The 20,587-nt window shown below is 37.4% G+C and overlaps 1 protein-coding gene and 1 long non-coding RNA gene across 7 annotated transcripts in view; one reads left to right on the top strand and one right to left on the bottom strand.

Moving 5' to 3' along the window:
* Positions 1-2,405: 2,405 nt before the first annotated feature.
* Positions 2,406-20,587, bottom strand: part of EPSTI1 (epithelial stromal interaction 1) — a 112,379-nt gene continuing 94,197 nt past the window's right edge. For 5 of the 6 annotated variants that reach the window (XM_082435410.1, XM_082435407.1, XM_082435406.1 and 2 more), the window contains 3 exons: positions 15,869-15,942; positions 10,625-10,724; positions 2,406-3,042 (listed from right to left, as the gene is read on the bottom strand). In XM_082435410.1, coding sequence (XP_082291536.1) covers positions 3,034-3,042; positions 10,625-10,724; positions 15,869-15,942 — 183 coding nt within the window. In that variant the 3' untranslated portion in view covers positions 2,406-3,033. Of the gene's footprint in view, positions 3,043-9,905; positions 10,725-15,868; positions 15,943-20,587 lie in introns of those variants that run through there. The other variant, XM_082435404.1, reaches the window with a different exon arrangement.
* Positions 10,733-13,657, top strand: LOC309647788. Its single transcript, XR_014256297.1, has 2 exons — positions 10,733-13,020; positions 13,433-13,657. It is a non-coding gene; the product is annotated as an uncharacterized lncRNA (long non-coding RNA).

Genomic DNA, 20,587 nt, shown 5'->3' on the forward strand with positions numbered 1-20,587 from the left:
ATACATCCCCATACACAAATATTTAAAACCCAATACTAAATTAAATACTAAATTAAAAGATTTATAAAAATTAGAATATTTGCAACGTAATATCTCAAAAGAGAAATCTTTTACAAATCAACTATACACACACACACACACACGCATGCATGCACGCACACAAAAGAAGATAAAAAATGACCAGTAGACCTAAGGAAAAAGAAAAGAGGGATTAAGCTCTCCAAATGACATTTTTCACTCAACATATAAAGGAAGATTTTTTTTTTTTTTACATCTTTATTGGAGTATAATTGCTTTACAATGGTGTGTTAGTTTCTGCTTTATAACAAAGTGAATCAGTTATACATATACATATATCCCCATATCTCCTCCCTCTTGCGTCTCCCTCCCACCCTCCCTATCCCACCCCTCTAGGTGGTCACAAAGCACTTAGCTGATCTCCCTGTGCTATGTGGCTGCTTCCCACTAGCTATCTATTTTACATTGGTAGTGTATATATGTCCATGCCACTCCCTCACTTCGTCCCAGCTTACCCTTCCCCCTCCCCGTGTCCTCAAGTCCATTCTCTACATCTAAAAGCGAAGATTTTTAAAAAATAGTAATGGGATGAGGGAGGGTATAGAGCATACTTCTGGTGGCAGTAAATACTGATGTCAACTTTTGGGAAAGTAATTTAACTACATATATTAAAACCCCTATAAATGTGGATTCCCTTAAAACCACCAGTTCTAATTCAAGGTATTTGTCCTCATCCAATCATTAGACAAGTATCTGTAAGGATTTTATTGCAGGGATTTTGATACACATACAGATAAAAATATCTGGAAGGATGCATACCAAAATACTAAGGTGTGAAGATCAACAAATAGAATCTGAAAAAAAAACAATCACCAATTTTTTTCCTTTTTATTACTCGTCTGTATGTCTAAAGTGTCTGTAACAAAAACTTACTACTTTTGTAACAGTTTGTCTCATTTTTATTCTCTTTTTCAGAAAATGTACTTTAAAAGCATAGAAAAGGTGATTGGAATTTTGGGATTCCTATCCAGGGTTACCCAAAAGTCAAACTGTATTCCAATCAAGAGCAGATTAAATATGAAAAGCAAAATGGTAGACTCCCTTACACAGCAACTCTTGCTTCTTTCCTGGTTACTTCTACCTACATAGAGAATTGTTCAAGGAAGATGTTTACCATCCCATATGTAGTCGAGATAATTTTGGCCATAAAGTCACAATTTTCCATACCTGCGCAATGATTTTTTTTATGAGACCAGACACCTGAACAAAATCTTTGGGAATGCAGGATATGGCAGGCAGTAGAAGAGAAATTGACACCAACTTTCCTAAGAGTCCCCAAAGTAAGAAAGCATCTCTTTCCCCTATATTGACTCCTGGTTACACACTGGAAAATAGCAGCAAGTGAGGAATGCCAAGCGTAGACACAAAAACCAGAACATGACCGTGGACTGTGAGGTAGCCAGGCTGGCAGGTGTAGGACTGAAATGGCTGCATGCCACAGCAGTAAAATGCCTGTGACATTCACACACTTACAGTCAGTTTGGCGGTGTTTCCAATCCAGGCTGAGGGATTTCATTTTCCCCATATTAGGCAGTGACAAAGATTTCAGATGGACGAAACATTTTATATTACTGTCAACAGCACTAACGTAGGTTCAGCTGGCAGAAGTGAGGGAAACCAAGAGTGTCTGCATTATTTACTCCAAAGAAACGAGCTGAGCACCATCTGCTGTCAGCCACCACCACCCAGTGCAGCTCTTTCTGTACCACACCCTCACCCCACTTCCGTGAGCTCCCCCAATCTCGGCCCAAGAACCTGAAATCCCAGTGTTTCCCTAAATAAAGGTTTAGAAAGTTACTTTCAACAGAGCAGTTGGTAACACAGAAGATCTCTTAAATGCTGCAAAGTGTTGTCTACTCGTGTCCAGCTGCAAAAATTATCTACTCTTCCAACCTTCCTTCTAAGACTAAATGCAGTGCTACAGTGCTTCACCTGCATAACGTGGGGGGATGGGGGGTGGCCAGACCATACAGTGTGGAAAACCAGTATTCTCACACTAGTGTCTATAAACTGGTTCAAGGTCATAAAAGTAGAACAGGAAAGCCTCCTGAATTAGTAATAGGAAATAGATTGCATGAGCAAAGACAAGTTTCCAAAATACCTACAAACCACACATGGTATCTGTGTCTAGCTGATTTTTTCATGGCCTCTCAGGAAATGAACTGTCCCACTCTGAAAAACCAGAGGAACAGTATTAGTAAGTAAGTCAAGACCAAAGCCAAATCCAATAGTGATTATAGTACTACATTTGATCTCTATGGACTGTAAAGGAGAATATAAAAATGAGACCCCTCAAGAGCTTTTCATTAAAAAACAAACACAAGCCATTTATACAGAAGCAATTCAAATTTTATTTATAAATTTGTTTAAAAGCATATAAAAGATTTATTTTTTCTTTGGCTCACATTTGTGCCCTGAATTAAGAAAGTAGGGATTCAAATCTAAAGGTGCCAAAGCTTCCCCAAACCTGATCTGAGAATTAGATAAGAATTAGCTGTTTAGAGAGACAAGCATGCAGAAAGTAGGGATTCAAATCTAAAGGTGCCAAAGCTTCCCCAAACCTGATCTGAGAATTAGATAAGAATTAGCTGTTTAGAGAGACAAGCATGCAGCACCCACAGCTCTCGCTAACCTGAAAGCATCAAATGATTCCCTCCTTTTCTATCTTACTAACACGTCTATAATTATACTTCCAATAAGAGGTGAAACCAATTAGAAAAATAATGCAGCATTTCACTGGCAGTAGAGATTAAATATGAGTTCAGTAATCAGCTCCTACAAACATGCATAAATAATGACAGGGAGAAACCAGTCATCCCCAGCTGCTCAGCTGAGTGGGTGGGCAGTGGAAGTCAAGGTAAAAACAGTGAGGCTGAACAAAGCTGCAAGAAGGAAAAACATCTCGTGTGGTTTTTCAAGGTCAGTTGACAAAGGCCAGATGTAAGCAAATATTTCTCATATATCCTGGAAGAAAAAGAAAACAAAAATTAGTACCAGCAACAAAATTCAAAGCCTTTGTAAATCCAAAATGAAGTTCCTCCAAAAAACACTCTGACTACCTGACTATTTTTTCAATGATTTCAAGTCCCAGTGAAATGATTTAATTTTCAAGTTCCATTTTGAGTCACAAAATGGTCTCTGTCAACAATGTAATGGCTTATTGAATGATAGCTCGTCAGCTGTGTTCTGAGAGATAGGCTAACACGGGTCACAACTAATAGTGTTCACAAATATTGTCACCCACCTCCATAGTTACAGCAAGGACAGGGCAAATATAGTATGGAGCAGAGCAATTTAAATGGAACTGTATGGAGTAGAGGTACAGTAGGAAGGTGACTTCTAAGGGGACGTTGAGGAAAGGAGATAGACTTAAATGAGTCCCCTCCCCCCACTATGTGCAAACAGTCATGACATCTCCATCAAGCCTCCCAGACTGCTGGGCCAAGGTACACCTGGGATTCAGACTATTGGTGCTCTAACATTCTGGGAAACTAAAATTTCAGGTTGCCTCATGGGTCATGGCAAATGCTTAACTGCCTTTGAAGACACTGGATTCAGCGTTGTCACAGCATCTCAAAGGGTCTCACCTACTGGTATCAGAGAAAGGATCGTTTGAAGTGATTCTTTAAACATCCTACCCTAGATGCATCATGAAAAGTAATAAAGGACTCTAGAAGACCAAAAAAATTTTTAATATAAAAGCAATTTTAGGGCTTCCCTGGTGGTGCAGTGGTTGAGAATCTGCCTGCCAATGCAGGGGACACGGGTTCGGGCCCTGGTCTGGGAGGATCCCACATGCCATGGAGCGACTGGGCCCGTGAGCCACAATTGCTGAGCCTGCGCGTCTGGAGCCTGTGCTCCGCAACAAGAGAGGCCGCGATGGTGAGAGGCCCACGCACCGCGATGAGGAGTGGTCCCCACTTGCCACAACTAGAGAAAGCCCTCGCACAGAAATGAAGACGCAACACAGTCATAAATAAATAAATAAATAAAAGAACGTGAATTTCTTTAAAAAAAAAAAAAGACCTTAGCTCAATTAGCGAAGGAAACATCTCAACAACGTCATCATCATCATTATAAAAAAAAATTAAAAAATAAAAAAAAAAAAAAAGCAATTTTAAATTATCAAAGAATATGGTACTATGGAGAACAGTATAGAGCGTCCTTAAAAAACTAAAAATAGAGTTACATATGATCCAGCAATCCCACTCCTGGGCATATATCCGGAGAAAACTATAATTTGAAAAGATACATGCACCCCATTGTTCACTGCAGCACTATTTACAATAGCCAAGACATGGAAGCAACCTAAATGTCCATCGACAGAGGAATGGATAAAGAAGATGTGGTACATATATACAATGGAATATTACTCAGCCATAAAAAAAGAATGAAATAATGCCATTTGCAGCAACATGGATGGACCTAGAGATTATCATGCTAAGTGAAGTAAGTCAGACAAAGACAAATATCATATGATATCACTCATATATGGAATCTAATTTTTTTTAAATATACAAATGAACTTACTTACAAGACAGAAGCCGACTTACAGATATCTAAAACAAATTTATGGTTACCAGAGGGAGGGGAAGGGATAAATCAGGAGCATGGGATTAACACACACTACTATATATAAGATACATAACCAACAAGGACCTACTGTATAACACAGAGAACTCTACTCAATATTCTGTGATAATCTATATGAGAAAAGAATCTGAATAAGAATGAATACATGGGGGCTTCCCTGGTGGTGCAGTCGTTGAGAATCTGCCTGCCAATGCAGGGGAGACGGGTTCAAGCCCTTGTCTGGGAAGATCCCACATGCCGCGGAGCAACTAGGCCTGTGAGCCACAATTACTGAGCCTGTGCGTCTGGAACCTGTGCTCCACAACAAGAGAGGCCGCGATAGTGAGAGGCCCACGCACCGCGAGGAAGAGTGGCCCCCACTTGCCGCAACTAGAGAAAGCCCTCGCATAGAAACGAAGACCCAACACAGCCATAAATAAATAAATAAATAAGTAATTCCCATTTAAAAAAAAAAAAATGAATACATGTATAGGTATAACTGAATCATTTTGCCGTACATCTGAAACTAACACAACATTGTAAATCAACTATACTCCAATAAAATCTTTAAAAAATAAAAATTATAAATAAATAATCAAAGAACAAATATGTATTAAGTAACCTGAGAAGAATGTGATTTAAATTAGAAAAAGCTTTAAAAATAAAGATTGGTCTAATTTTTCTACCCAAAATATGCTGATCAAAGGCCTACTACTTAAGTGTCTATATGATGTTTCAAGAAACAAGTTTTTCTTTCTTTGGCTTTCATCATAGTTTTATCATATTTTCTGCCTTCCTCCTTTCTTTCTCTGTCTTTGGCTTTTTACTGATTCCAACATATCCTCCAAGCCCCATCTGTGAGCTCTCCTCTCTCATTCCTTGTAGGAGCTCAACTGTTATCTACCAACTTCTAAACAAATGCCACATTCTAAATATATTCTGTATACTAACCTCTTGTCCACTTGTTATTTATAAAACATATCCACAATAAAAGTTTAGTTTATAACTTTTCTTATTTTTGTATGGTGTCCTTTGATGAACAGATGTTTTATTTTAATGTATATTTATCATTTCTTTTTAGTTTATACCTTGGGTCTTATGAAGTCCTCCCTAGCTCAATTTTATAAACAGTCTATTTTCTTCTAGAATTTAAAAAGTCTTCCTTTCTATTTATAAGCTTTACTCTACCTGGAATTGATTTTTTTTATGATTTCATGTGGGTACTCAATTGTCCCAACAGCATTTGTTGAAGAGTCCATTTTCCCCTGATGATGGGCTCTGCCTTTTGTCATACAACAAAATTCTAGAAATAGTTGGGTCTGCCTGTGCCAATTCTATACCATATTAAATATTTTATTAAGTCCCATATGTACTTCTATATTTTTAGGAGTGAACTGGCTATTCTTGGTTCTTTGCTCTGATTAGAATTTAACTAAATCAACAGATTATTTGAGAGCTCATTCATATCCATTAACGAGGTAAAACACCATTTGTTTATTTATTCCTTAATGTCTTTCTATAAAATTTTATAGGTATTTTAAAGGTAATATACATCTTTGGTTTTACCTTTTTATTAGGTTCTTTTGTTGATTCTCCACGTGTAGAGACAAAGTTAGTTCTTACATATTGATCCTATATCTACCAACATGGCTAGGCCCTTGTTTATTCTAATAATTTTAATATAAATTCTTTTGGATTTTCTAGGTAGATAATTGTATCATCTGTGATTTATAAATTTTTTCCTTTTCAATGCTTATATCTGATTCAAAAGAAAAGCTTTTGATGTGTTTTTATTATAGAACTTTGATCCCTGTATTAGCTAAAGAAATTTCTTTTCTATTCCTAGTTTGCTAGAAGTTTTGACTGCAAATGAGTATTGAAACTTATCAAATGCTTTCTCTGTATCTATTGAGATGATCATATGGTGTTTCTCCTATAATTTATGAGGTAAATTATCTCGGAGATTTTTCTGGGTTTTTTTTTATTTGTGATAAGCCAAGCTTGTACTTCTGGGGTGAATATAATTTGATAAGGATATACTATGCTTTTTTAAAGAAATTCATTATTGAATCTGTCAAAATTTTGTTGTGATTTTTTTAATCTATGTTTATGAATGAGACTGGCCTATAATTTATTTTCTATATAGTCTTTGATTTTGATTCACAGTTAAATTCACCTGCTTAATCCTTTGGAAGAATACTCCCTCCTTTTCATTTATCTGGAAAACATTCTAGACATTTGGAATAATCTGTTGCTTGAACATTTAGTAAAACTTTTCTGTAATATGTGTAGGCCTGATTTTTATTTTATGGGAAGACAGTAACTAATCTAGATATGGTTTAAATCATTTTGAATTCCCACCGACAAAGTGTGAAAGAAACTGTTTCCCCAGTCTTGCCAACAGAGTATGTTGTCAGTCTCTTGTGCTTTGCCAAATAATAGATGAAAAATGATACTTTGGTTTAGTTCTTTATTTGTATTCTTTTTGTTATAAATTCATTGGGTGCTTTAATTTCAAAGATTATATTTTTTTATTCCTAGAAGTTCTGTTCTGCTCTCTTTGAAATCTTCCTGGTTGTCTTTATCTCTTGTTTTTGCTCATCGTTTCAAATCCAATATTTATTCCATCAAATGTTTTATACATAGTTATTTTAAATTCAGTACCTAATCATTTTAGTATATCAAATCATTTGGTTCTAAATCTCTGTCATTTTGGTGACCTCAGCCACAACCACATGTTTCCCTGTGCTTGTGGTAAGTTCCAGTCACTGTGTTATGCTTGGGATATATCAGTGAACAAAACTGTCAAATGGCCCTGCTCTGATGGAAGATGGAACATAAATTACCACAGGGAGAGAATAAGAGTAATTAGTCAACAAAACATCTAAGAAAATGATGTTAGAAGTTGCAGAGTGCTATTGAATAAAGAAATGGAGACTGCAAAGAGAATGACAAGAGCCTGGGGTAAGGGCACAGGTGGCAGCATTAAATGAATGGCCAAAGAATTCTTGGAACTCAAGAAAATACTTGAAAGAGAACAAATCATTTGGATACTTTGGAGAAGAGTACAGAGGGAGCAGCCAGTTCTTAAGTTTTCAAAGAACAGCCAGAAAGCTGGCATGGCTGGGAGGAATGAGGAAGAAGGGCAGTAGGAGGAGAGTGCCAGAGGAGTAGAGTGGGGTGTAGATCATGGAGCCCCTGTAAGGATTAGTAAATACAAATCCTTTGGCTTTTACTCTAAGGACTTTGGCTTTTACTCCAAACATTTGGAGAGTTGTCAGAGCCACTGGAGAGGCAGAGGAGTGACAGGATCTGACTTATTTTTCAGTCTCATATTGAGAACAGACTCTAGGTGGGTAAGTGTGGAAGCAAGGAAACCATCGAGGAGACTATTTCAAGAATTGAGATGAGCAGTGATAGAGGTTGGGATCTATTTTGAAGGAAGAGTCAAGAAGATTCGCTGATGGGTCAGCTGTGAGGATGTGAGAGATGGGTTGTACTGTTATGCAAACAGGAAAAAGTGAAGATAGAGCATTGGGGTAAAGAGGATCAAAGGTGAAGTTTTAGACATGTTAAGGTTGAACTGTCTTAGACATGCAAGTAGGGATGTTGGGTAGACAAATGGATCTGCAAGTCTAGAGGAAGAGGTCTAGGCTGGCAATTGAAATTTGGGAGTACAGAGCATATTGGTATTTAATTTCATGAGAATGAATGGGGCCATGAAGGTATTAAATAAATGTAAAGAAGATGGTCCAAGGTGGATCCCTGAGGCACTCCAGTGTTAAGAGGACAGAAAGATACAGGGGATTCAGCAAAGGAGAATAGAAAGGAGTGGCCACTGAAATAGGTGGAAACCCAGGAGAGTACAGTGTCCCAGAAGCCAAGAAAAGAAAGAGGTTCAAAGAGGAGGCAGTGATTCACCATGACAAATGATGCTGATCAGTCAAAAGATGAAAATTGAGAAATAACCATTTGATTTGTAATGTAGACAATGTCAGTAACCATGAGAAGAACATTGTGGTTAGACAGTTATGGTCTAAATTCCGATTAGACTGGGTTTAAGAGAAAAGGGAGGAAAGAAATTGGAGACAGACAGATACCTCAAAGTTTTTCTCTAAAGGGGAACAAAGAAACAGGACAGTAGCAAGAGGGAAAGGGGCTTCAATATATAATGTATATTTATTTAAGTTTTCTGCTGATGGGAATTTTCTAGTCAAGAAGACAGCTGACAGTTCAGGAGAGAGAGAAGAACGTTGTTAGAACAAAGTCCCCCAGTAGGAGGAGGAGATAGAATCTGGTCCATAAGGAAAAGCAGACATAGAGGAAGAGATGTGTGTAGGTAAGTGAGGTGGAGATGGGAGACTGAGCAAGTTCTCACCTTTGTGTCACTGCTTCTTTCACGCAAGGGAAAAGCCAATATCCACTTTGGACTTGGATATGCCTGTGTTACTAAGGAATCTTCAATCATCCTCACTCACATCACATCATGAGAAAGCAATGTTCCGCTCTTTTTATCTGTGAGGAACCTAAGTGGAGATTCACAGCTCACTTACCTAAGACCTACCAATAGTCAGTGGTGAGCCAGACTCCCATATCCTCATTCTCCTAACAGCAGCCCATGCAGTATTCATTTACTCTCTCCCATCATCTTCCCTTCAATCCCAGGTATTTTTCTACATATATGTACCTTCTAAATTGGTGCGGGGTGGGGGGGAATTATTAAGTAGAGGAGAAAATGTACAGCAAGTTTCCAAGTCCTGTCCAAAATCTGAGTTTCAATCACATTTCACAACTTATAAATTCTGTAAACTTGGATAGTCTTAAATTCACAATGCCCTATTTTCCACATGATTCCTACTCACGTATTCTTATGTCAGTAATTTGTCAATTTCACACAAGATGCAAAGATACTGTGTTTTGATTTTTTCTGTCTTGTACATTGTCCCTATTCTGAATCCATAGTGATACACATGAGCATACATTATAAATAGACACATCCACTGTGCATTCTCTACAAATTTGCCTACACTTAATTATCTTCAATATATATATACATTTTTGAAATCTATCCATAAATTTTAACCACTAGATGCATTCCAAGGAAACATGCATATAAGATTTTTAACAGATTGTATTCTCAAAAATGATCTTTTGTCCATCAAGTATTTGTTAAGGGGTGATTTCCTCTAGAGTTTCCAGGTCAGCAAGCATTTGATTACTTTGTTGTATTTTACCAGTTTAAAGGTTTCTATCCGTTCTTTTTTTTTTTTTTTGAGTAGGTACATATGCACTTGGGCTTCAATTAAATTGTAAAACCCACTGTAGTTAGTTTTGATTCTGTACACATTGCAAACTCCACAATTCCATACATTCCAAAGCTTTGGTGCTGTTTCAATAATATATTGTGCACACAAAACACATTACACACATATTACAACACAGTTGCAAGGTTTTCTTCACGGAAATCTGTAAGAACATTTCATTTTCAAAAAGTGCATTTAGCTGTAGGGGTTTTTAAAAATCACTTTGTAGTGAAAAATTAAATGCTGGTTTCTTTGACCTGCTAGTTTCACTGTAAGAATATATTACAAGAGAATGCTTACTATTTTTATAACCATATTTTGCTGAAAATCTTCCTGAAAAAAAATGTTCATTTGTTTTTGTTTTAGGTCTGGACAAAGGGTGATTTTTAAAAAAGCCTTGCAGTCCAGGCAATCACACAGCAAACAAAGGGCAGGTGTCATTTTTTATTGTGATTGGCATTGACTGGAGCTGAAATCAGGACCTTCTCCATCTCTCAGAAGCTATTGTGGAATTTACAGTAATCACCCTGGCTGACTGTCCATCACACAGCTGAATAGCACGCCAAAAAAAATAGTATCTGGGGAGAAGGCCACAACATATTTTTAAAACTCTCATTGTTTTCATTCTTCAACTTTGAAAGAAATTTTTTTAGAAAAAAAAAAAAACTCACCCAGCTGTTACCACTATTCATATTCCAATTGCCTCCAAAGTGCTGGAGGCCACCTGGTTGACTTTCACCTTGGAGTCGGTCCAGAAAAGCATTATTTACCCTTTAAAACAATGAAAAATGTGTGTAAGTGGAAAGCTTGCTGCAGGGCTGAGAGATTTCTGAGAACCTAATGTGCTGTCTGAACGGACTGTGGGGACTGCTGCCCCCATTCAGCTCAGAAGAAATCTACAGACACTTCTTTTCACATTAACCATACGACACGCTGTGAACAGTCCTCTGGTGGAGCTGGTGCCAGTCTTGGCTCAGGCCAAAAGGGGCATAAATTCTTAACTTCAGAGTTTCACTTACCCACCTCTACCAGTTCTACAAGAGCCTTGGTCACCCAAGCATCCATACCCCTCAGGGCCATGCCAGGAGTGAACCCCAGAAGCTGAGGAAAGATGGAAGCTTCAGCAAGAACTAAAACATAAAGAGAAACCAAACATAGCTCTGTGGTGCTCTTTTTACAAGACAGATGTCCCCTCCCATATATCCTGTACCCCATTGCCAGTCTTGCTAAGGTAAATCCCATTAGTGAAAAGTAGAAGGAAAATAGGAAGAGAGTGTGGGAAAAGGGAAATATCAGAAGAAGGAAGCCCAAGCTTTCAAAAGAAGGGAGGGGTACATTTTTCCCTGATGTTCGGTCATACTTGCAGCAACCAATTTCAGAAATTAAGTTTAACATATAGGAGGTAAAACGATAAAGAAAGGCAAGAAGTGATTATCATAAGGGTCAGGATAAGGTTACCTGTAGGATGACGGTTATATTCTATTCCTGGAGCTGGTTACCTGGATGTCCATTTTATAATTAATCATCCTAAATATTCGTTTCATGGACTTTCTGTGTGTTATATCTTATAATTTTTGAATTTAAAAAAGAAAAAGGCCACACCATGCTCTGAGTTGCCCATGTATGGCTGAGTAGAGTCAGGGACGTGGTGGCTGGAGAAATAGCATTGTAACAGGTACCCTGTGATGTGAACGGATTATTGAGGAATAGTGTCATGAAGACCATAAGCTTCTCAGCAGAAACAAGAGTGCCTGGAGCACAGCACCCACTCAATCCATGCTTGTGGAAGGGAGGATAGGCAGGACCCAGTCAAGTTAGCCTCCTTTTTAGTCATGAAGTTTAGCGAATGTGGTCATGGTGGGTGGCTGTAAGTCAGCGACTGTGGGAGATTTGGGAACTTTGAGGATAATGACTGCGGAGTGGCAAAGTCAGAGGCTGGGGGTTTGCCTAGCAGTCTTGCTCAGTGTGCCAGCTAAAATGCCAACTGCATGTTGACCCAGGTTAGTCTCTGGCTTATGGGGTTGCTGTTTTCTCCTCAACTCCAAGCCGCGTCTGGCAGTGGTCACATCTTAGTTATTAGAAGGCTTTTTTTAATCTGTCACCATAAAATCTACCCACGTGCCATATTCTGGTCAGACTGGTTCACTGCAGAACTGAATGTTTAAGTCACCTTTTCTAGACCTCTCAGCATGCAGATCGAAGTAAGATACTTGAGCTGGAGACTTGAATATTAAGGAAGACAGAACTGACCTTGATCCCCCTAAAACTACACAACCAATGGTATTCTGGATGGTCCATACACCTGGGGCTGTTTTTATCCAGTCTTTTTGTCAGTAACAAAGATGGGCTTTCCCTCAATATCCCCCATCCCACCCCACCTCCAATCCACTAGAATTTTTGTTGGCTCCACCCACTAAACACATCCTGAATCACCCATTTCTTTTGATGACCACCATTCTAGTCCAAATCCCTATCCTCTCTCATCCTGCTTCTGCTTCCGCTCCTGCCCTCTGCAATCTGTTCTCCATACAACCACCTTACTAAATTATAAAAGGGATCATGCCTTCTGGAATTTTGTTTAAAACCTTCCCATGACTCCTATTAGTCTTAGAATAAAATCATTGGCTTACAGAATCTTCTATTTCCTGCCTACCTTTCTTACCTCATGTTGTATTATTCTCTTCCTCACCATCTATAATCAAATCATTTGGGACTCAAAAAGACCAAGCTCATTCCTGATTTAGGGCCTTTACTTTTGTTCCTATGCTTGATAAGAGGGGACATTCCATTGTATGTTTTGCACCCCCCATCTCTATGTGTCCGGCTCTTGTTTTTGGATGTCACCTCTTCATTGAGGAACTATCGTCTCCAATCTCTCCCTTAACATCACTCTGTGACGTGGTCCTCCTGGTGTGTATCACTGTCTGAAATAATCTTGCCGTTAAATTGTTGACTTCTGTTTCTTTCCTCCAGATTGTAAATTCCATGCAGTCAGGGACCTTCTCTGCCTTGTTTATGCCTATTCCCAGTGCCTAGAACAAAGCCTTCACAGAGTGTGCCCTGATATGTAAGAGGTGAATGAATGAATTGTCCAGCTGCATGGTCCCCACCTCGGCCTGCTTCTGTGACTGCAGCTGCATTGTGAAATTACCCATGGTAGTGAATGTAGTTCATTGTCCACTGCACTCAATTCACTCAAACACTTTGAAGATGGATGACTTGTGATGCACACAAGGTGATGTGATTCACTTTTAAGCATGTTACTAAGAGGACAGCAGAGTGGGTCAACTAGAGATCATGGGTGGTAAACAGATTACCTTTTTCAATTTCTATCAAGACTTTGTAATGGGGAAGAATCTTTTGTATTCTACTACAAGTTAATCACTAAAGGGATGTTGCCTATAAGCTCAAATTATACAGAATGGCCCATTTTTGAGAACCCTTCCTCTCAGATAATGAGGTAAAATACCTTTGTTTAGCTCACAGGAAACATGCTGACCAGGCCCACCTGTGAATGACTGCAGGGAGGAAGAAATTAACACATCCCCTCTGGAGGCTAACAGAACCAGGAAATGTTTGACTCTACTCCCTCCCCTATTAGTATAAAAGAAGCCTGAATTCTAACTCAGGCAAGATGATTCTCTGGGACACGAGTCCACCATCTTCTCAGTTTGCCAGTTTCCAAATAAAGTCGCTATTCCTTGCCCCAGCACCTCGTCTCTGATTTATTGGCCTGTCATGGGACAAGAAGTACGAGCTTAGACTCAGTAACAAATTCAAATAGGGGAAAAAAGTACCAGTTTATATTTTTGTTTTCTAGTGTTAGAAAATACATACATTTCATTGCTGTCAAGCTAGTGCTCTGAATTTTCTTCTAAGGATTAACTTGGATAAAAACTATTGTTCAAGGATGGTTCAAGTTTCAATAAATCAGTTCAGTTCTTTCCAATTTCCAGCTTGTGGCCCAGATCCTTTCAAGTCCTTGACCCCAGTGCTCTGTCTTTTCCCACTGGAGCTTCAACTTTCTTCTCTTACTCAAAAAGTTACACTGGGTCAGGTTCAGGTGCAATCAGGTTCAATCATTATGGGATTCATTGTAAAGCTTATTAGGAATCTACAAGCTTTCTATTATAAAACTCAGGGCTGCACTTTCTGCTATGTGAACTTCCAAACAGTAGGAAACACATTGTCTTTTTGCCTCCAAGAAAATTATGTCCCTGGAGAAAACCTAACTTATGTCCCGTATGCTCAAACTACATAGTTTGTATTGTTGCCCTCAGCAGGAATGGACACAGCTATTTTATTCATTAAGAGACAACTGAACGAGTATTTTCATATGATAACATAGAAAAGCTCACTATAAACTCCAAAGGACAATACAAACATAAGCTTTTATCAAAAACTGATAGCATAAAATATGTTTAAAGACTTGATCAGTTGTTTCAAAACTGATTACTGAGTTTATTATCCAGAGAGATTTCCTATTGGATTAAATTTGGATCTACATTTAACTAGAATCAATAGAAAGAATAGGAGGTGTAGGAAATAAATAGTGCCACCAATATTTAGGTATTCAGCAATAAGGAAATAAAGAATAAGGGTCAAGGTTCCTGTAACAAAAAAGTAATCTTTTCCACCTCTAATCAAATAACGCATTTTTATTGGGTGCCCATTGAAGATTAATTTCTTAGCAATGGGACTTATTAATGTGACATACCACTATCTCTAAAATGCTTAAAGCTTTATAATCCAACTCTCAGAAATTCAGAGAAATAACTGGCTACTACTAACCAGTGTTATAGAAATACAATATCAGGTTTTTTAATAGGAAGACTTTTAAAGAGAAAAAAAAAGTAGAAGACTAAACTAATTCATGACCTACTTTATTATAAAATAGGTAGCAGTAACGGTTCCCCTTTACCCAACAAAATAGCCAGTGTATCAGAGTTTTTGTGTTTCCTTATAACCAGAGAAGAACACATAAATTCACATTTGATATTTTAAAACTGTTCTGACTGGGCTATGGAAGCAGAATAATCCAGTCAAAATAATATGAGTACACATCCACAGTTGGCAGCTGCAGCAGAATTGGGAGCTTCCATTAACACTTTTTAAAGTCTCATTTACAAAATGAAACCACCACAATTTTAAAATACACTTTAGTGATAGTGGGAAGGTTAAACACATAAATGAAGCCAGTCAGTTTCAAAAGAATTTGCTCCTTTAAATCATGAAAGGCTTTACATTAAATTCTCCTCCTGAGACAATCACACTGCAGTAAACTCAAATAACACAACTGCTCCCTAGGAAAATCTAGACTAATGATATCTATGGTAGTTATTAGCACTGGTCCAACATCAACATGATATTCTGGGTACTCTTACTGCCTGACATTAGAAATAAGACAGACACTATTTCCACTATTAAAAATTACTTACTGGTTCTATTTTAAGATTTTTTCCCTAATATGTTAGTCAACATAAAACAACTTTAATGGTAGTTCTTGTCTGAGCTTTTATATTCAAGTGTGAGTATCTTACCCTCTATACTAGTTCAATCATTCTAAAGTAGTCTACAAATGGTAAAGCATCATATCAAAGGATTAATATGCTTTGTTCCATGGGGGGAAAATTAAGTATGACCTAAATAAACATACAGCTTGAGAGCTGATTCCACTTTCTAGTGTCAAGTTATGCCACCAGTTCAGAAAAATTGGATATTGTATGTGTATGTGTGTGTGTGCACGCATAGCAGCTGGCATCCTCACACATACCACACCCCAATAATATAAAGATTAAAAGGTAATATAGATTCCAAAACTGTATTCAATATTACTTTAGTGTTTCCCCAAAACATTGAAAAAACTTTATAGGTAGTGTTTTAACCAAGGATGCGTATTTTATTGCCATTTATACCTCCTGTGTTCAGCCTGGTGGATTCTGGCTCTTTCTTCCTCCTGTTGCTCTCGTTTAAATTCCAGTAATTCACTCTAGGAACAATGAAATTTTTAAATATGGCTTTCAGTTAACATGGTTGTACAGAAGACACCCAAATCAATTAAATATTTGACCTTAGCTGGTACAATATTTCATTTTTGAAACTTTTACTTAAGTACCATTTCCATGTGAAATTATTTTCTTACATAACCAGGTAGCAAAAATAATTGTGCCTTAGTCAAATAATAACTCTGTGAGTGTAAAATCGTGAGATTAAAAAGCCAATGTGCATGCTCAAGATATGAGACCATTCAGTACAACATAACACAGAGGAAAACACAATGTGAGCCAAACTCACCTGTGTCTTACAAAGAAAAACAAAACAAATTAGTTCCTTAACGAATGTTACACAATACTATTTCTTGGTAATTTCTCTAGCTTCTTTTTCCCAACAAATTCATGGCTACTTACAAATACATATTGGACTTGATTCTGTAGAGCAATTCCAAAAACACTTTACATTTTGGAGAATAATACTCACCTGTCATTGACTGGTTACTTCATATACTAGCAGAACTTTGGACTCCCTGGAGAGGATACTTTGCTTCAAATAGGAGATCATGTTACTAAAACTAAATCTCTAGCTTCTGACATTCTAATTATCTTCTTGGAAGAGGCAACAACTTCCACACTCAGTTACTGTGTTTACAGTATTAAACCAAAGAACTAGGTGCCAGAGAATATCAATACTCAACTGCGTACATCTTGAGGCAGACCAAGTTATAACCTCATGTCAAAGACAGAAAAAGGCAGAGGGAAGTTATCAGGCCCATGTTATAAGTTAGTGCCTAAGTCAAAGAGGTTTTCTGAGAGAGAAAATACTGTCACCTCTTGATAAACACATACCAACACATGTATTTTTTTAACCCCCAAACTTCCATGATGAAAAGTATAAAATAAATTCAAAGTTCAGATTGACATTTTATTCTTTTAACTATATTCAAAGGCCTTCCAACTTTCTATAACCTCCAGAATAAAAAGACTGGTTTCTTATACTGTGATAATCCAAATATGCTACTCATTAATCCCTAAAGCACATTATTTAATTCTAATTTCCACCTAGCACCAATGACAAGGGTAAAATTGGAGACTTTTCTAAATAACTGAATAATATTCATTCAGCCACTTCACAAGTACTTATTAAATACCGAGATGCGAAGCCTTGTGCTAGAGACTCATTCTCTACAATGGCATAAAGTCTTTCATTTTAATTTTTGTCGCTATATGAACATAGTTTAAAAGTCTACCAAGCAACAGTACTACTTATACTAGGCTTATATTAAAATAAAAGAAGCTCCAGTCCTCCCCCTCACCCACACAATCACGTTCAATTTTTGTGTGTGGTTTCATCTGTCAATTACCTCTTCAAAGCATGAATATTCTTCTATTTCTTAATTTTTTTAAAAAAATAGTAATTTTTTTGGCTTCCTACCATGGAGAAGATTTATATCTCTATTACTACCTCCATCCCAATTCCAACTTCCCTTCCTGGTACACCACCATCCACATCCCTCATCCTTACAACTTTTTTTTTTTTTAACTTTCAGTGAGGTGGGGAAAGGGTCCTAGGGGTCTTACCATTCCTGAGTTAGATTTCCAAGTCATCCTTTTTTCAACCCTAGCCCTCAGAGATACCAGGTGCCTCCAATTCCACACTTGTATCGGGACTGCTTCAACTTCAGTGTTACCACTTCTTGAAAATGAGTTCTGCCTTTTCCTGCTCTACTTTCCAGCTTGAACTTGTGCTGATATCCTGTTGTTTTTTTGTTCTTTAGTTTTTTTGCTCCAGCCTCCTGGCCTGTTCTTTTGTTCTACATACTGGCTTATTGTGCTTTTTTAAAAAACATTTCGTGTATTGTGTTTTTAGTGGGATTCAGTGAAAGAGGGACTGGAGATAAGCAAATGAAATATTTTGAAAGTGCAGTGTTTAACCAGAAGACCTTAACATTTTCAAACAAAAATTACACCAGAATTCTGTTACTTGATCCTCACAACAATTCTCAAAGGTAGGCAGGTAAATAAAATGTTATTTGATGAATGAATGGATGAGCATTATTATGCTTGTTTCATAGATGAGGAAACAAAGGATCAGAGACTCAGTTTAAGTATTTTATCAAATGCTAAGTGGCTCCTAAGTAGCAAAATAAAGACTAGAGCTTAGACTTTTTTTGTTATCTAATCTTCTGTAAAAATGCATCCAAAATAGGCAGTTAAGATTAAGGATAACTTGTCAGTAGTTAATAAACAGCCATATCTAGAACTATAGGGCCCATTTACACTCAAAAGTTCTAGTAGATCCTATCTAACCTAAGTTCAAACCTAAATCCCGGGAGGGCGGGCGTTCCCAAGATGGCAGCCTGCAGGCCTCGGCCTTTGAGAGCACGGGCACCACCTGTGCTCCAAGCGAGGTGCCCGTAGGTGGCCTGCCATCAGAAGCCATGTCTGAGACATCCCCCATGTATGCACTCAAGCCTTTTAAAGATATTGGGAGATGTGAATAGGAGCTTTCTCAGATAGTGTATGAATAACTCATTTAAGGGGCCATCAGGACCTCATGGAGTTTGAGCGTGGACCATTACCTCGCAGAGCAGGGAGCCTCCCAAACAGCGACTGCAGACTGCATGCTGAGTACCAGCAGGTAAAATACTTGTACACTGAAAACTACAAAACATGGATGAAAGAAATGAAGAAGAAACAAATAAAAGGAAAGATATCCTGTGTTCGTAGATTGGAAGAATTAATATTAAAATGTCCATACTACCCAAAACAACCTATAGATTCAATGCTATACCCACCAAAATTCCAATGGCATATTTTACAGAAATAGAAAAACAATCGTAAATTCATCTGGAATCACAGAAGACCCAAGACAGTCAAAGTGATCTTGAGGAAGAAAAACAAAGCTGGAAGCACCACACTTCTTGATTTCAAAATATTTTGCAAAACTACAGTAATTAAATTAGTAATGTACTGGCATAAAGACAGACATATAGACTAATGGAACAGAATACAGAGCCCAGAAATAAACTCATGCATATACTGTTACTAATCTTTGACAGGGGTGCCAAGAACACACAATGGGAAAATGTTGTCTCTTCAACAACTGGTGTTAGGAAAACTGGATATCCACATACAAAAGAATCAGATTGGACCCCTACCTTAAACTATACACAAAAATCAATGCAAAATGGATTAAAGACCTAAACATAAAACGTGTAACTGTAAAACTCCTAGAAGAAAGCGTAACAGAAAAGCTATTTGACATTGGTCTTGGAAATGATTTCTTGGATGTGACACCAAAGCACAGGCAACAAAAGCTAAAATAAACAAGTAGGATTACATCAAACTAAAAAGTTTCCATACAGCAAAGGAAACAATCGACAGAATGGAAAGCCAAGCTACAGAATGGGAGAAAATATTTGTAAACCATGTTTGATAAGGGGTTAATTTTCAAAATAAATAAGGAACTCCTACAAATCAATAGCCAAAAATAAATAACCCAGTTTTTTAAATGGGTAAAGGACTTAAATGGACATTTATCCAACGAAGACATGCAAATGGCCAACAGGTATATGAAAAGATGCTCAATATCATTAATTATCAGGGAAATACAAATCAAAACTACAATGAGATATCACCTCACATCTGTTAGGATAGCAAATAAAGGGTAAGTGTTGACAATGTTGTGGAGAAACAGGAACCCTTGTTCACTGTTGGTTGGGGAATGGCAAACGGTATGGAGGTTCCTTTAAAAATCAAAAATAGAACTACCATATTATCGAGCAATCCCACTTCTGGGTATGTATCCAAAAGAACTGAATTCAGGATATCAAAGATATCTCCAGTCACATGTTCTTTGTAACACTATTCATAGTAGCCAAGACATAGAAAAAACCTGAGTGTTCATCAGTAGATGAATTAATTTTTAAAATTTAGTATGTACATAGGATGGAATATTATTCAGGCTTTAAAAGAAGGAAACCCTGCAATATGCAACAATGTGGATGAACCTTGAGGACATTTGCTAAGAGAAATAGTGGTTGTCATGAGCTAGGGGGTGGGGGATATGGGGAGTTGTTATTCAGTGGGTATAAAGTTTCAGTTATGCTATATTAATAAGATATAGAGATTTGCTGTACAACATTAATAAGTTATAGAGATCTGCTGTGTGGCTATAGTTAACAATATAGTATTGTGCACTTCAAAATTTAAGAGGATAGATCTCATGTTGAATGTTGTTATCACAAAAACAAAGGGACACAAGGAAACTCTGGGAGGTGTTGAATATGTCTTTTACCTTAATTGTGGTGATGGTATCATGGGAGTATGCATATGTACAAACTCTTCAAATTATATACATTTAATATGTATAGTTCTTTGTAATCAATTATACTTCAATAAAGCTGTTTTTAAAAAGAAAAAAAAAACAGAACCTAAATCCCTCTTGTCAAAGGATGCTAATTCTTCCCACATGTATTAACCCATTTCTCCAAGGAGCAACTTCTAATATCCAACCCATTCTAAGTTGATGATATGAACCCTGAACAAACTAAACTCATCAGTTCTAGATACGAGACAAAAGATTTTGTTACCACTGCAACAAAAAGAATAAAATACCTAGGAATAAACCTACCTAAG

The sequence above is a fragment of the Balaenoptera physalus genome, assembly GCF_965194825.1.
Source record: "Balaenoptera physalus genome assembly, chromosome: 18".
NCBI classification, from domain to species: Eukaryota; Metazoa; Chordata; class Mammalia; order Artiodactyla; family Balaenopteridae; genus Balaenoptera; species Balaenoptera physalus.